Here is a 17925-nt window from a genome sequence, read left to right as displayed (position 1 = left end):
AAGCTCTGCCTTAAAAAAAACAATCAGTAAAGGATTGCAAAGAGTAAAAACACAAAGCAGCAAAAGTGGGAATTTGAATCCCTTTTATTTCGTTGGGAACTTTAATTCAAATGAATCAGGCTGAGCTCGACCCGCCAACCGCGCCCGGAGAGCCGCCGATCTCGCCACTGCAGCATAACGATCACCGCAGCACTTCTGAATACAAACTGTTTTATGTGAACACCTCAAGCTGAGGGCTACATAAATATAGAATTAGACAAAGTGTTATTTTTTTCTTTTTATGTTTTATTTTTTCGCTCTCCAGCAACATCCCCAGGTTGGCTTGGCTCTAAGCAGATGCAGGCTCGCACTTCAAAAAGTTGCAGCTCCCTTATGATAGCTCTGCAAAAAGGTTTTCTTTTAACTTAAATCAGCAAATGTGTGCAGCACAGACCTGGCGGCGTGTTTCTCTCCCCCAGAAATAATTGCTCGCAGGGATCAATTTGAAATTTAAATCGTGGTGAAATGGTGTTTGTCATTAACAATCAAATATTTGAACCAGTGAAATACCCCTGCCCTCTTTGGATCTGCACCTTTTGCACCCTGTTGGAAAATCCTGCACAGGGCGTTGTTTTGATGATGAAATGAAGAGCAGTATGAATATATCGAAAAAGGTATATGTTTAGACCAATATGATGCTTAAAAAATACATATCGAGATATTAGAAACAACAGCAGACTTAAAGGGATAAGAAAAGTGGACGACAGAAGTAGTAACGTCGGAGAATGGGAGGAGAGAGGAGCTTCCTGTCATCTCTGAGAGGCAGCGTCTCTGCTTAATGTTCATTAGGAGGCTGATTGAATTGGGGGGTGTAGCACTGTCACTGTTAATGGAGTGATCTCTAATTGGAGCGCATTAGCTCTTTAGTTTCTGGCTAGTGTCAAAGGCAGGCAGAAGGACAGGATGCAACACGGGAGTCTAACACATCCTGCCGGTGCTGGAAATACACAAAAACAAGCAAAATATTTACTGAGCATACTGTGGAGATACAATAAATTCCCTGTTATGATTCCAGCATGACCTCATTTTATGTCAGACAGAGATAGACTTAAAGATTTAAAAAGTTTTCTCTTCCTTTAATGGAGTCTTCAAGGTAGAAAAGGCTTGTGGTGTGTGTGTGTATGTGCGAGACAGAATGTGTTGTGTGTGCCATATGCGCTGCGCACCACGCCCTAAGGCCACCGCTGTGATGGTTTAAACATGGAGGTAAGAAGCAACTTCAAGGCCAAAGTGAGGCATGTTCCCGGTAATGACGAGCACGAATGGCCGCTAACGCCATCCAACAAGACCCAGAAGTTGATCCATAATGGCCGCCCATAAAGTGGAATCATCATCAATGAAAATGACAGGTTATTAAGATCCGATTTTAAGGGGGGGGGGCTATGACTTTAGTATGATAGGTTAGCTATCTATAAAACCTTTAAAGCCAGGCCCTCAATGACATGAGTCCTGATTCCCATCTCCCCGCGCCCTGTGCCAGAGACACATGCTAATAAGCTCACAACCTTTAATTAAGCAATATGTGTAAGTAGGCAGCCATTATGGCCTGATTTGTGAGCCACTTCATTACACTGAGCACCGGCTAGCAGACACATATTCAATACAAATCAAGCTGGCCTGAATATTATCCTGCTTAATGTGAGGCCAATATTGATATTTTATCACTCGTGTTCTGATTAGTGACTTTTAGCATCTTCATTTTTCATTGTGTTGAGGCCGCACTCAACACCCAGCGCCCTGCATTCATTAGAGGTGTTACTGAACATTGTTTATTAGCGTGTAGATAGTTTATGAGTTCACATATACTACCTATGTTGTCAAGGAACCCAAGAGCAGTATAAAGCACATTACAGTTTTAGGATCCTGCTTTTCTGATAAGTCAAGCTTCAATAATTTATGGTTTTATATTATATACAGTATGTATTTACCTTTTTATATAGAGAGTAGAAGTACATGACAAAACACTTGCATTTTGTACTACAGAGAAAGAGAGCTGTAAAATAGTAATTAATGTGAAAAGTCCAACCACATTTTTAAACATTAGCATTAATATAGCTTTATTTTCAATCACTGATGAGCTGCACAATTCAGAAACTACAAAGAGCAGAAAATACAACAGCTTCTGCACAGACTAAAAGTTGGGTTGGGGTTAGTTTGGGCTGCATCCTTTGAAGGCCATATTTGAAGGCTGATTGCGTCACAGCGGCATGTTGAAGGCTGTCCCAATTCCGACAAATGCGTCCTCCTTTACTCGGGCCACGAAGGATCCATCGGGTGCATCCTTCTCGGCCCAACCCAAGATTCATTGCGTGGCAATTCAAACGAGATGGTGTACTTCTACCGGCTGATGAATACACTTTTAAATGTAAAATATTATTATTAGTTATGCTAGCTAGTTAGCCCGCTAGCTACCTGCTGCTAGATGACAGGAGCGGCATTTGGTGACGTAAGGGCGGGAACGGCTGGTGACACAAATAGGAAATCCTTCGGAGACCAGACCGTCTCATTTCAGTTGGTTTTCAAATAGGTTTTGACATAAACAGCTTTACAGTAAACAGAATTATTAAATGACCCCCATATTACAAATTGCCATTACTAAAGCATGCATGTGAGGTTGTTAATAAAATAGTTATGATTTACCATCGTTAATCTCGTTCCTTACATACTGTAAAAGTGGAAACACCACATCTTACCTTCCCATTCAAAAATACAGTTTTCACTCGGGTGCGGCCATCTTGTATTTCTGGGTTAAAATGGGGTCATAATGTCAAACTGATGTCAGAATTGGAATCCTCTTGGTCAACTTGTATGAAAAAGTGTCTTTATACATGATTTTAGGTGCTTTGGTTCAAAAGTCTCCATATGGCGCCAGCGGCCATCTTGGATTTGGCCTTCTGGCAAAAAATGTGTGAGGGACTTGGGGGCTAAATTTATTATAAAACGTCCATACAAGTCAAATCAATCATCAAAACATCTCAGCCAGAGAGTGGTCACGGAATTGAGATGTTAACCTCACTAACAAGCTATGAATAGTGCATCCTCCGCAGACTGTGTCCTTCAAAGGCTGCAGCCCATGGATTGGGATGCAGCTTTTGTCTCTCGTGATGTTCTACTTCCTGCCTTGTACGATTTCCCGTTTGTGTGATTATGTGCCCTGTCCTTATTGTTTTCGCCTGCTCCTTGATGGCTCTCACCTGTGCCTGATTATCCTCACCTCCACAGTGTATGTAGTCTTTGTCCTCTCCTGTCTCCGTGCTAGTTCGTCTTTCTCAATCTTTGTCAAACCTTTTGTCAAACCTTTGTCAAGTCACCCGTGTTTTCTCCAGTGGATTTAGTTAATATACGTTTCATGGACTCTAGTTGATTCTCCCTGTGTTTTCTCCCTTTTGTTAGATTAGTCGTTGCCTGGACTCACAGTAGGCCTTTGTGTTTTTGCTATTGCCTTGTTTTTGTGTTAATATATCCTCATCTGCATCTAGGTCCTCTCCCTTTTTGTTTAAACTCCTAAACATGACAAAAACACTGTTTATAGATGACCTACATTAGTGTCCACCTATCTTTTCCTTTGCTTTCTTGTCATTGGTTGAGGTCTTGCAGTGCAAAACTGGAGCCACACCCACTGCCTCCTACCGGCTCAACACGATGGGACCCTGAGGGGAAAAAAACAATGTAAATTCCACTTAACAAACAGCAGGTGGGAAAAGTTTGCAAAGGTAAAAGGGTCACGTGTGAGATGAGGTGATGAGGACTCAAGTTGTTTTTTTTATAAAGAAGAGTCAGGTTAACACTCACGCCCGAACAGCTTCTTCCGTTTCCGTAGTTGCTGTGGAAAACATGCGCCTTCCTTATCCTCTCTCTGATTGGCCGAGCCCTGACCCTGGCAGGCCATCATCTTGTTTGCGTTATCCAACCCTTCCATGTCACCAATCACCTTCAGAAAAAGCCACGCAAGTGTGAGTCAGCGAGACAGGAGCAAACTTAACAATAGTACAGTACGACAACATTGAACCCAACTGTTTCAGGAGACCCCGCGGTCGTACGTCTCAAAGTGCAGGTTGAACTTGGATGACAGTGACTGAGATTGGCAGGAGAACTGCTATTTTCCTGGAGGCCTGCGAGGAGTGTTGTCATGCACAGTCTCTACCTCTGTCCTGGTGCTTAGAGTGAACTTGGAGAAGAAACAGAAATGGAGACTTTACATGACACACTACCTCTCGTCCCAGAGGGGAGACAGCTCGCGCAACTCCGGGTTGGCCTACTTATGTACCGTGATGTGAAATACAAGTTGAATCTCGCTGGTGTGCGCCGCGATAAAATGATTTATTGTCAATTTTTGTACAAGCAAAATATGTTTTGACGATAAATATGTGAAGAAAATTAGAGCTTTGCAATTCGTATACACAAATAATGAGCAGAAATGTAGCTAAATGACGGGTTTGCTCAGAATAACCTCTGCATTCTTTCCACACATCACCTCTATATTTCATAACAGCAGCATTAAGTAGTCGTGTCAAAAAGGAAGGCTGGCACTTTTCTAAAGTTGCAAATTACACAGATAGAGCAGCAATTGAGGCAACTTGAAAAATGTGCCAGAGAGTGCCTCTTTATCTAAAACTAGTATAAACTTGCCAGATAATTACATGCGGTGTACTTTGGAGAAGTCCTCCTGCTAAGCAGATATGGCTGCCAGGGAGGCATTAATCTCCTCATGCAACATACAGTACGTAGCCAAGGACATTCCCCCCTCTCTCTCTCTCCTTTTCTGTGTCTCTCACACACGCACAGACACAGCACACAGCTCGCACTCACTTCCTGTATAAATCATATTCATATTTCTGAGGGCTGCCGATGACCTCACGGCAAATGAAGCGTGGGTCCTCAGCTCCGCAGCGGCAATCAAACGTGCGGCAGAGTAATTACAAAAGAGGGGTAGGAGGGAGAATTGATGCGGTTTGTCAATTAATGTTGCTGCAAGGTGTTTTTTTTTTCCAAAGGTTAACTTCTTCATATTCTCCGCATGTTAAATTAGGTCAATATTGGTCTGGCGAGGAGCCGTCGTGGTGTGCAGACGGACGGCCGGCTGAGTCATGGAAAGCAGAGACAAAGGATTCTTGTTAATCGGAGATTTGATGGCATATCATGATGATGAGCTGACTTTGAGTGCTCTTTACAAGTCGCTCCGTCTTCTATTCCTCATACTCTCTCTGATTTTCATTTATGGAGTCATTTTTGTGTCATTTTTAGAACGACAAACTGCTTTCTGTTGTGTGTTGTGTTGTTACCGTCTCCAAAAATACAAAAGCATGCACACCACGGCACAGTCATCCCCGCTGAGGTTACAATAATTAAATGCAGCACATTTCAGCCTCACTATGTGAATAAACTGCATACCTTTTGTTTCTACAAATGGTTAAGCACATCCCCCTAAAACAGGCAGAAAAAAAAGGAAGCGCAGCTGAAATTGCAGAGAAAAGTGTTTTTATTTATACAAGTCGCTGGAGATGCTCATCATCAGCGTTTTTTCCGAGCCATAAATAATTTGCGCAGAGAGGTAATATTCAAGCTGGCAGAGCCTTAGTTGTGCATCTTTAATGGAAGTTTTACAGAAGCTGAGCCAGTTCTTGCATATGCTGCTGCCTCCCATATGGAGGGAAGGAGACAAAAGGAGCACAGTTGGCTTGTCCTATCTTTTATAAGTCCATCGACACTTAAATGCTAGCCCCAGAGAAAAAACGACACAGGGGGACATAAACCCACTGTGGTTTTAGGAGGGAAGATAATGACTTTGCCTGCATTAATTTCTTCATCAGCCATCTTGTTTCTTCAGACAGAGTGGTTATGAGGCCTTCTCTGAAGGTCCTAGGTTATATGGATGCATTTCCCTGCATAATTTCGGCCCTAACAGTTGTTGTCAGCAGTGCTTTTTGTGAGTCGGCAGCTGGGGAACATCTGTTTATAGGTAATGAGTGTTTGAAAAGCTACACCTCACTTTACCTTTAATGTCTTTTATTGGCGCACGCTGATGGGAATGTAGCTGTAACTTTTTGTATTGTTGTGCTGCAGCTAGAAGATTCCTCCAACATGGTCAATATTACAGACGCCTGCCTCTGGCAACGCGCTGAATGAGAGCATATGATGGATCATTAATATTAACTTTCTTTAAACAGAATTCAATATGCGAGTCAATAAAGAGTTCATTATCGCTGTATTTTTTACAACACACCCACAATTCTAAATTCTCTCCTTCCTCTATGTTCCTAACGACGCAACGCAGACAGAAAAAAAATAACTCAAAGTCAACAGAGCTGGTTCAATAATGGCTGAATAAACAAGAGAAATATTTAGTTTCTCATGACTTCTGCTCAGCCTCTCTCTTCGCAGCAAATCAAACAGGACACACCTCGCAGTTCGGTTCCTTCCAAACAGTGTCTAACAGTGTCTATAGCTCAGGGCGACTCTTCCAGGACTTGCTTTTTAAGGTGTTCGTTTAGACAAATTTTGGGTGTAAATTTGTGGGTATTATGCAAAGCTGCTTCCCCCCCGGAGCTGTGGTCATGTTAGTCTAAGGGAGGAGCCGGTCCTCCGGGGCATCGGCGTCCAGGACACTGCCTGCGAAAACAGAGCTCTTTAAAGGAAATGAGCCATCCGTCAATATTTCCTCAGTGAATGGAAACAGACTTCTTAAGTAGCGGAATTAGTCTTTAACTAAGTGGGACAGAGGATTGAGTCGTGTTGTTACGCAGGCGAATGGAGTTTGTTTACTACCGTTGTCCTCTTATTTCAAGTGTCATCTACTAATGATGGAGACTTTAAAAACTACAAATATATATTTATAAAAATACTACTTCTACAGTGTATGTAATATTACTAATAATAATAGAAACGTCCTTTACGTCCTAAATTATGTTAGAAGAAGGCCTGTGTGAAAGTGTCAAAAATATCTGGCTTCCAGTAAAACAAATAACATTACTTTTCATTGCGCAAATAGGAGTCATGCTATGTAATATTTGTCTGCAAACACAGCAGTGTAACCGCATCACCATAAAACATGCTATTATTGGGATAAGTGAATAAAGTAATAAGCCTGTACAGGAAAAACCATAAAATTGCTTAAAACGTCATAAATCTAAGAAGAGAGGGGGAACTTCTCAGCATTACTGTGGTCACTGCATCTCATCGAGGAGCCTTTTCCTATTTCATTCTATATTTTTTATCTATTTAATTTTTGCACAAGCGCCTGCACGGCTGTTATTCCTCTCCGAGGAGCTGTCACCTTCCATCTGAAGGCCAGTTTGTACACAGCACCCTGTCGCAGTGTGTGTACCGCTGCCAGAATTATATAAAGCGCTAATAAAATCAGCTCAAGTGTTCTTCCGAGTGCTAGGAGATGCCCTTTGGTGATTCCTGGATCTTGCTCTATACATAAAACCAGTCTATATATTCAGGGGAGGATTAGTTTTGAATATGTAAAGTGGGGGTCCCTGCTGCGAGGCGAAGGGGAATGGCATAGTGCTCTCTCGGCGATGCGGTGTTATCGCTCCCCACTACCAGCGGGTGAAAGAGGATGCTATCGGCATCTCTTGCTACTGGAGGTCCCTGCCTGTTAAGTTTGCGAGGAACAGACAGCAACACCCAAGGGACACAGTGTGTGTGAGAAAAGAGAGCAACAGAAAGATAGCGTATGTGTGTGTGTGTGTGTTTCCCAAGGACAGTTACAGATATCTTTCACTTAAGGTTGCCTCTATGAATCTGGCTTCACAGTGTAAAGAATGGAGAGTCAGCAGCACAGTGGAAATGATTTTGCATAGCAGAGATACCAGGAATTCAATCTTTTACCCACAGTAAGGTCTGCGTGTCGGGGTTATGAGTGTTGTAAATGTGTGTGTTTGTACAAAGGGAGAGTGTTGTAGGTTTTTATGTATTCTGTAACATTTTCTTTTTTCACAGTAAGCGTTGATATGTGTGTGTTTGTCTGTGCTGTTTGGCTGTGCACAATCCCCCCAGATGTCTCATCTGCTATGCACAGGTCTAGAGGCTACACACACACACACACACACGCAGACAGTGCGACACCAGTAATAAATATACCATGCTGTGTGTTTACTCACATAAGCTCACCATCACTCAAATTATGACGGAGAACCATTAGAACGCAAAAGAGCCTCAGAGCTAATTGTTAGCGCACACAACCCCCCCCCCCCCCCCCCACCTCCTCCTCCCTCACTCCTCTGACATTCAAACTTCAAAATATTAATTTTGTCGGGACGATCCAGGTCGCTCTTGGGCGACTGACAGAATGATTGAGGAAGGGAATGACTTCTTGCTTCTGCAGCAGTTGTCACAAAGCTCCACTTTTAATTAGGCAGCAATCTGTGAATCAGTCTGTCTCTGACCTGTCTGTCTCGCAGGGACGGAGAGGAAGAGGAGTTTGATAAAAGTTGCAAAAATGAAGGCACCATTGTTGGGTTTTTTTTGTTCTTCTTTTGTGGTTGAACCACGGGGTAATAATGGACAAAACACAGGCAGAAGAGAGAAAGACAACTAAGTTTTAGTTAGTAGCAGTTACATGATAAACCACCTTTTGAATCCAGTCATATCCTGTTTGAAAAGAAGACTTTGAATCCAGTTTCACCAGATGTATTTCACCCTGTCAGACCACAGAGCTACTGTTGTCTTTTTACTGTTAATGCAGAATAATGTCATCTCCCATTTTTGCTCTCCTAAGAGAGAGACGAAACCGAGAGAGAGCAAACAGGGAAGTGTTTTGTGAATCTCCAACTCATCTCTCCACCCTTTTTTTTTGTCCTCCTCTTGTTATTTCTCTTCCTTGGCGTAGGTATGTGTTTTGTCTGTATTTGTCTGTATTTATAGTCAGATTATTGAAATGAATTTCACTTTTTCACTTCCAAGATAAAATAAGATAAAACGTTATTAATCCAGAAGGAAAGTACGAGAGCAACTCTAGCAGGCTGCTGCCCAGGACGGCGCCTGAAAGTCCACATAAACATCGAAAGGTAGAATTTAGCCTGAATAATGTCAAACAAAAGTTGTGCTTCACCCATTTTCAGCAGTAAAACAGTAATGTCTGTTTTATTGTGAAAATACTTGTTTGGATATACTGTAAAGAAGATATCCCACCTCCATGATGGCTCCATCCGGCTGTCTGATAAAGTGCCTGTATTTTTGCTTCCGTCCACTCAGGTACAGGGTGGAGACAGCCACGTGGGTGCTGGTCTCTCCCTCTGGTAAGGGTGCACCCTCTCTTGGGGATTCACTGGAGCCTGCTGAGGGGTCTTCCACTGTCCAGATATAGTCGTAGACTGCCACCTAATCAAGCACAAAGATACTTATGGTGAGCAGGGACTGTAAACTCCGTGTTGCGTAACATAGTATTGCATTAACAAGTTGTTGTTGTTTACAGAAAAAAACATAAAAATGAAGAAATAATTCAAGGGGAAGTATTAATGATATATATATCTGACTAACTTTATTTCATTGAGAGAACCCAACATCTAAAACCCATGTATCCATTTTAAAGTCAGCCTGAACCTTACCTTGTAAAACGCTGAGATGTTAATTTTAATCACACACAACTGCAGCCACCAGATAAGCACCACAGGCGTACAGTACATCAGCACGCTAATTCCTAGTAGTGCATGAGTCCTGTGGGGCCTGATCTGCGGCAGGTAAAGAGACAGGTTGTGTTTGTGATCATGCATACATATGTATAATCCCGGTGGCAGGCTTGTTTATGACTCTTTGTGTGTGTGTGTGTCGGGGGCTTACACACCTGTAATGCGCTGCCCCTCTGTATTAGGGTGAGACACGTGGAGCAAGCAGAGCGTGTAACATGTTATATAGGTCATGTAACTCGAAGTCATCCATGTGTGAAGATCATGGAGGCTCCCCCTCTTTCTGATAGTGTCTGCTGGTGAAGGCTGAGTGTGTGCCCATAGCATGCATCGTGGGGGATCTTATACATCGCATTAAATAAAGGCAAAGGAGTAAAACCATATGCACACAGTAAAGATAATACAACTATTATAGAAGTGATTTGTGTGGCTTTTTAACAAGCTCATGCACACACACACTCGGCCTCACACACACACACACGCAGTCAAAGAGGAGGAAGTTTTCGAAGTAATTTGCAAAACTCAAGGTGACCCCCTAATTGGCTGCGTAATTATGATTCGTTTAAAAACACAGAAAGAGGAAAAAGGCAAACTCATTCAGCGGGGCCGTGAGTGGCAGGGTCAAGCTGAAGGAGAGCTTTAATTTGGCGCTGTATCGATGTCACCCCGCACTTACAAACGGTTAGCCAAACACAACTCTAGGCACCTCACCGAGAAAACAGCGGGAGCCATTACCCCACTTGTGATTAGAGACTCGTGAGCAGAAAGGACCCTCGTTGTCAAAATGTCAGAGAGTCAGAAGTGCAAAGAAGAAGGAGGACAAGTTTAAAGAAGGTGTGTGTGAATGTGTGTGTTTTAAAAGGGGACATGGGGACGCGGGGATGCATCTCTTCAGCGCTAATTAAGACGCTCATTAGTGAAATCGCCTCAACTGCGCGTTGCCTGCAGCTTGGCCTCGGCCCACACTGGGGGAAAGTGATTACCTGAATTCCTTAAGTAATCAGCACCTCTGCTAGGCAGCAATCAGTCTGTTTGGATAGTGTGTGTTGCTTTTCTTTCTTTTTCGAACACAGATAGGAGTGTGCAGAAAATCCTACATCCTTTTCTGCATTGTGGCTTGTTCATACAGTATGAACACAAAAACATTAAGAGCCACAGATTTGGAAAAAAAAAGACATCTGAGTAAGGAAACACCTTCCCTGCTGTACTGGTCACAGGAAGTGTGCCTTTGACCCGGTTAAGGCCCCACTCCAGGATAGTACAAACCAAGCTGTACAGTAGTGATAGAAACCCGTGCATTGAGCCTCTGTACTCTCAGTCACTTTGGTTAAACGCACCTGCTTAAATCCCCTTGTGTAGTGTGCATGTGTATGTATTTTGGCTTGCATGAAAATAGATTTTTTTGATGTTAGCCATGCCACCATCCTACGCTAATTAGCACGTGAAATCCACTTGACAAGACCAGACAAAAGCTTGAAAAGGTGTTTGTGTGTTCGGTTTGGGTGATGCCATTTCATGCAATGCACCATGGCTCTCAGGATGCATCATTGCTGAGACACAAAAAGGAAAGAGCATTAAGGGGCCTGTCTGCTCCACACTACTCTGTTCTGGTCTGTTGTGTTGCGTTATGATGCTAGCCTGGCTTCTAGCCCTAGCGTGAGTGCTCTCTCCACTCCACCATTGTTCCATTTGATAGCACTAAGTGACTGATTTAGGTTCAATGCCTGCATGGAGCAGACAGGCCAGCTGTGGGTTAAGCAGATAGCATTCAAGTGAGCTAACCCAATTCAAACCCAATCAAGCCGGGATTTATTGTCGGGGTCTGTATTTAGAAATCTGATAGAGTCTGCATCAGTCTCTTGACTAGCATCAGGAGAGACGGGCCTTATTTCTTTTAGCGGAGGACTATAAACAGCAAACCATGTTTTCCAGCAGGGACATAAATTTTAGGATTTGTAGACATTACCGCAAATGCACACAGAGAGAATGGGAGGGAGGGACAGGGCACAGGAAGTGGGGATGGCACAGCTGCAGACATGGCTCCATGGTTCACAAATATAGTCTGTCTGTCTTTCTGGGAGAAGATGCGATTTCACACCTACCGAATCATACCATACTCCATGTGAATGCAGAAGAAAAGCAATCAGTACTTAAATGCAGACGCCTGTGGAAAGCTTTTCTTTTGAAAAATTTGCTGTGACTTGTAATAAAATTTGACTGGTCTGTCAATCATTTTTATTCAAGTGTGTGTTTATTTAGTTTATTTAAAGTCTGTCAAGAGATAGATTTGGAATTCTACTTCTGTTTTGTAAGGTAAAGGCAAAATAATAGGAATTACTGCCTTGGATTTCTAAAAAAAATGAATGCACTTTATTCTAAAAATGATATTTTTCCTGTTATATTTAAAAAGTGACCCCTCTTCTTACCTCAATTAAAAGCAGGGGCAGGAATATAGTAACTTTCCACTGGCTGACAGACTGGTCTAGTAAAAGCTATGTCTGGGAAAGGTACAATGTATTTCACACACTTCTCTCACATGTCCTTGACTGTCACAAATAACTATGTCTGACATTTTCCTCAATTCTCTGACATGTTGGACATAAACATGGTGTCTAACACCGACCACCATTAAAAAGGACATATCCTGTGACTCCAGACAACATGTCCCAGTTGAAATCCAAAACAGTTCCCGAACTTGACCTCTTGACCTTGCAGAAAACTTTGTCTATTTTCAACTGGTTATGAAAACATAGTGTCAAAATGGGAACCAATCATAGGCCTGGACAGCAAATCAGAAGTGAGCTGTAGTCAAGTAATGTGTGCGTTAATATGCCACTTTGAAAACATGTATTACTGCCTACAGTAAAGCCCCTTTCCCACTGGTCAAAAAGTGGGAAAGGTTACAATCTGCATTCTCTCTGCAGTAGACCCGGTAATCGCCTCAGCTCCGAGGGGGAACACAAAACCTGCTGATCTCCGCCCCCCCTTTCCGGCGCACTGCTGTGATGCGCACTGAACTTCCGGCTGCTGTCGCGGGGATTCAGAAGCCCAAACAACGCCGAATTTGTTCTTAGTTTCGTGCAAGGTACAGCAACACTGGTAAGACAGCGAGGTGAGAGCGCTTCTTCTGATCCGAGAGGACTCTAGGGGTCTAAGTTACCAAGTTGTTTCCATTCTAGCATTTTTGATATATATGTACATGTATATGTTCTTGTGTGTGACTGAACAGAAAGCAGCAGAGACAGAGAAGTCTCCCTGGGCAGGCAGACTGAGCCAGGCTGGCGACTGTCCAGCACAGGAGCCTAAGGCGTGGGCACAAGCAGGCCTGTCAGTCCCCCTGATCCCTTAATGATTGATCCAAACTAGATAGCCATCATTACCATTCATACATTCACTCTTCCCCAGGTCTCCCGTCCACTGTCTAATTTTACCTTCCATTTGCATGTTCCCGTAGACTAATTAAATCTCTCTCTCTCTCTCTCGCTCTCTCTCTCTGTCTTTCTCTGTCCATGACCATTGATATGAAAAATAATGCAGCACATTTTTGGCACATTATTATGTATGAAATGTGAGGGGAGTAATGTATTCAAGTTGGTTGAAGTTCTCTGGACCCTGCCTATAATGAGCACAACATAAGTAGCCTGTGTGAATGCTATATACCTCCATGTTCTCCCCTCTCTGTCTCCCTCTTGACAGAAGCTACTGACCTTCCCTCCGTCTCCCACCCACACACTTTCTTCACCCTTTTCCCAGTGCATGCATACATGGTAGGGCTGGGGTTTTTCCTCCTGCCACTGCCATGATCATTCTGGTTTGTAGTTCTGTCCCACTTGGCTTTAATTTACAGTGGGAAAATAATTAGAATCTCACTTTTGTGAAGAGTGGAGTGAAAATGTAAACAATGCTTCCCTGCGGGCGGGTGCTTCATCACTTTGACAGGTGCATTTGAATTTGCCTGGGTGGCGGACAGGCTTGGTTATTTATGTGTCAGTCGCACATGGAAGCCCCGGCTGTGGCTGGTACTATGGTGGGACTGAGACTTGGAGCACTGTGGAGAAGAGGTATAGGTATAGTATTGGGGAGAACTGAGGGTGGTGCTGGTTCTGGACCTGGTACTTAGGATGGGGCTGTGGTTGGTTCTGGCACTTAGAAAGGGCTGCAGTGGGAATGGAGCTGGATGTGGAGATTGTGCTGTGGCTAAATATGTATTTATATCTGTACTGAGGAGAGGGCTTGTAATAGGAAATGATATTATTACTAACACATTTAGGGGGCTAAATTTGGACAAAGGGTGCTAGGTTTGAAAATGAGTTGAGGAAAAACTGTGTCTGGACAAGGCTTCATCGGCTGTTACAGTGGTATGAATAAAGTGGAGCTTCCTGTGTAAAAAAGACAAACAGCACATAAGCCTTTGAAATAATTTATGAGGTCGCAAGTCACCTGAGTATTTGCCAAACTCTTATTAAATGTAGATGTGCCAAAAGTGAGCCAAACCTGAGTCACAAAAGCATTGTTATCAGGAAAAACTTGGAACTATTTGGGATACACATTACAGCAGCTCTGCAGCAGATTATGAAAGGCCAGCTTGGGGGCACCCAGGGATGTCCAGAACTCTGAGGCTACATAAACCATCACTTATGCCATTTTCATATATTTTGCACAGTCAAACACCGTTAATAAGTAGTATTGTAAAATATGACTGATCATCCTTTTGTATTAAAGGGCCAGTTCACCAATTTTCAACCTCAGTCCTATCATGCTAGTATGTGGAGCTAACGCCATAATGGTTGAAAAAAATACTTGCTAAACTACACTTCCTCAATCTAGGACGCCATCCTCCGATGTCATGTCTCGTTCAAAATCATCAGGTTTGAAATTTACACTGCAGACCTGAAGATTTTTTAGACGATCCACAGGTATATTCTCATTATATTTCGGATTCTGTACCGCTCTGAGCCATTGCCTGCAACGGAAACGGTAGTATTTCACTCCAGTGTCTCTCGCTGGGCCGTTCCTTTCAGAGGGAGAGGCACAATGCAGGCTGGGTGTTGTAGGAATGTAGAATGGGCGAAACCAAGAGCTGTTTGTGCAACTTTCTCCAAAGCTATGGTGCCAATTTCAGATATTATTGCTTCTATTGATTACACCAGCTTTGACTGACAGTGGCTTTTTCTGGGGGTGAACTGCTCCTCTAAGTAAACACAGTATAAGGGCAATTGCAACTGCTTATAGATTCTGCCATAGAAGTTTTATGTGTTTACATCACCGCTGTATTGTACAAAAAAAAATATGACTCATCTTCCTAATAGAAATGTTTTATAACTTTGTCAACTGATCTATGGAAGCAACTAAATCTTAAGACTAAACATTGATTTAGTTAAACATTGATTTTATTAGGCTATGCCTTGTGTTCATGTAGGAATACTGTAATTCTATTAAGTGTAACCACATGACAGTGATCTGTTTGTACAATTCATAACAAAAGGCAGTCATAACATGAACATGCAGCGAGCACACGAGCACAGATAGAGCAGAAAGGAGCATCAATGATTATTGCCAAGTGAGAGAAGAGGTAGACATGGTTGCTTCTTTTGTCCACGGATCCTCATCCACACACGCACACACACACACACACACACAAATGCTCATCTACATGCTAACACACACACACACACACACACACACACACACACACATCCGTGCTCACAAACAGACAAAGCCTCACACAGCGAGGCAACGCATGCGTGCATCTCCAGTGCCTGCGGGCACTTGGGGCTAGGCAGCAGGGAGGGGGGGGGATGGAGGGGAGGGAGGGTTACGGGGAGATGGGGAGGGAGTGGGAGAGGAGAGCGTACTGTGCAGAGGCTCTCTAAGCTATAGAGGGTCAATCCCTCCACTCCACCACCACCACCTCCACCACCCTGTCTGTCAGAGCTGGCCCGGGCTCAAGGCCTGTTTGCCGAGCTCTCGGTTTATACCACAGACACAGACTGTGTGTAGACACACAAACACACGTGCCAACACAAGCTGATAGACACATGCACCAACATACATGCACTGGGGTCACACATGCACACACATTTAAAATAAAAGGCACATATACTGTGGTACAAATGCTTTTTTTTTTTTTTACGTCAGGGGTCACAGTGTACAAACGCACATGTTCATTCATAGAGATATTAATGCATGCATGCATACACACAGATAGACATGCACACACGAGCCTGATGCAACACACACAGATGCAAGGCCAAGACAGGCTACAGCACATTGCACATGGCTGGGAACAGACCAAAGCACAGAGCATAAAAGACCACCGACATACATGCATGGATAAGCCAAGCAATGTCAGCCATTAGGATGGAAATAGATATGCTATTATTGTAAATTTGGCCAATATGTGGACGCTCGGCAGATATAATTGGAGCAGCTTGAAAATGGCATGGATGCACACTGTCTGCGTTGGGCCTGATTTGGCTGAAGCAAAGGTCTGTGTCTGGTTAAACGCACCACTGGACAAGACAGGCCACCCATTCATATTGCATGCAGGGGCACACACACACACACACACAGAGTGATAAAACTGCTAGTACGCTACACTGGCTTTTCATCCGCTCTCCTCTCATTACTGTGGTTGTAAAGCAAAGATCACCGACTATAAATATTTCAACTTGAAGTTAAAGTGCAACAACACACTCGATCCAAAAGTAGCACGGACTAAATTGGACTTCGAGAAAAGATAAACAAGCATCAATGACTATATTTACATTCAAAATAAACTGAACAACTTTAAAAGAGATTATCCGCTGAGATAGTATCTGTGAGTGCCTGAGATAATCCAGAAAATAAGATATGCATAATTCACTGTTACTAATCTCCTTTGCAGAAAATAAAGCCTACTCGCAGCCTACAGTAAACAACTCGGATAGTAGCCCGTCTTTTACTTCTACAGCGTTTCTGACTCATCTGGGCCATAAAGAGATCAGTTTTCCAGGTTTGTGCTGAAGAAAATTTAAGTTTACCTGAAAATGAAGAGAGATATATGTGTTCCACGTTCTATTTAAAACACTTAACACATTATACTGGTGCCTCCACCTGCGGTAGCCTGCAGGTGCAAAATTATAAGTATTAATGCAAGGATTAAAACAGAAACATACATCCCTGCACATTAAAGCACATACCACACTCTTTAACTAGACCTAATCACAAACCATACAGTCCTCAAAGGCTACACTGATCACACTGTGATACTAACACCAAGCTAATTCAGTATTTGTAGACATGCCTCCTTCTGGTAATCCTTGCAAACACATTTCCTCACTTTAACTGTACGGAACACATATTTTAAGACGTTGTGCTCAATTCTCAACATGTCAGGAGCCCGGGCTCCGTATTAAGATGCTGCAGACAGATGCCAAAGTTGAGTATTGCCTTTGATATCCAAAATTTGACTTTGGAGTAGTTTCAACCTAATCAGGCCTCCGAGGCTGGAGGTGATAAGTATCCAAGCCAATAATCGAAATGGGAGCTGGGAATGAGCCGTAAGACGCACACACACACACACACACACACACACACACACACACACATTCCCTCTCACATGGTTACTGTACATGTGCAGACACACACATGCACACACGCCCTGTCTCTTTAAGGTTATAAGTGAAACCCCTATGAAAAAAAAAAAAAAAATCCAAATGTCTATCTCTCCTCAGGATGTCATGTGGGGCTGTTAAGACACGACACCTGTCACAATCACCAGACCTTCCTCATCCCCTGCGGGCCGCAGGAAGCGGCCAAGGTCAAACTCTTTAAAGGGAAGGAAGGGAGAAAGGGGGGAAGAAGTGACTAACGATGGACAGTCACAAAGAATCAGATCTGTCAAGTTCAAGCTGTAAAAGCTCTGCAGAGTTACAGGCTGTATACATGTTTGTTTGAGTCAGCATTACATACAGCAGTGCCTTTGTGTGTATGTAAAGTGTGTGTATGTTGTTTTCCCGTGTGCAAAGCAATCTTTTCTCACTCTTTATTGCTTTCTCGCTCACATTATGGGATGGCAATGCAACAGGCCACGACTCCTTAGGTATAATGGAAGAGGAAGGAGTGGAGGTAAAAGATGAGGAGAGGTAGGGACGGATGGAAAAGCCCCTTCAAGTGATGAAAACCCGGAGTCAGTCTAACTTCTTCCAGCTGGACTTGTTTTCACAGCTGACGGTGAAGCTTCATAATATGAAGAAATTAAAGGAAAAATCTC

At 43.1% G+C, this 17925-nt stretch overlaps 1 protein-coding gene across 1 annotated transcript in view; it reads right to left on the bottom strand.

Annotated features, from left to right (window-relative positions):
* Positions 1 to 3615: 3615 nt before the first annotated feature.
* Positions 3616 to 17925, bottom strand: part of ofcc1 (orofacial cleft 1 candidate 1) — a 190650-nt gene continuing 176340 nt past the window's right edge. Inside the window, exons 24-26 of the mRNA XM_069667856.1 lie at positions 9178 to 9366; positions 3832 to 3970; positions 3616 to 3689 (exon numbers count right to left, since the gene is read on the bottom strand). Coding sequence (XP_069523957.1) covers positions 3616 to 3689; positions 3832 to 3970; positions 9178 to 9366 — 402 coding nt within the window. The remainder of the gene's footprint in view (positions 3690 to 3831; positions 3971 to 9177; positions 9367 to 17925) is intronic.

This window comes from Semicossyphus pulcher, unplaced genomic scaffold (assembly GCF_022749685.1).
Source record: "Semicossyphus pulcher isolate SPU_LCO1_2020_fin unplaced genomic scaffold, fSemPul1.0.p SCAF_18, whole genome shotgun sequence".
NCBI classification, from domain to species: Eukaryota; Metazoa; Chordata; class Actinopteri; order Labriformes; family Labridae; genus Semicossyphus; species Semicossyphus pulcher.
Note: the sequence above shows the minus strand (reverse complement) of the source record. Positions and strands in the feature narration are given on the sequence as shown.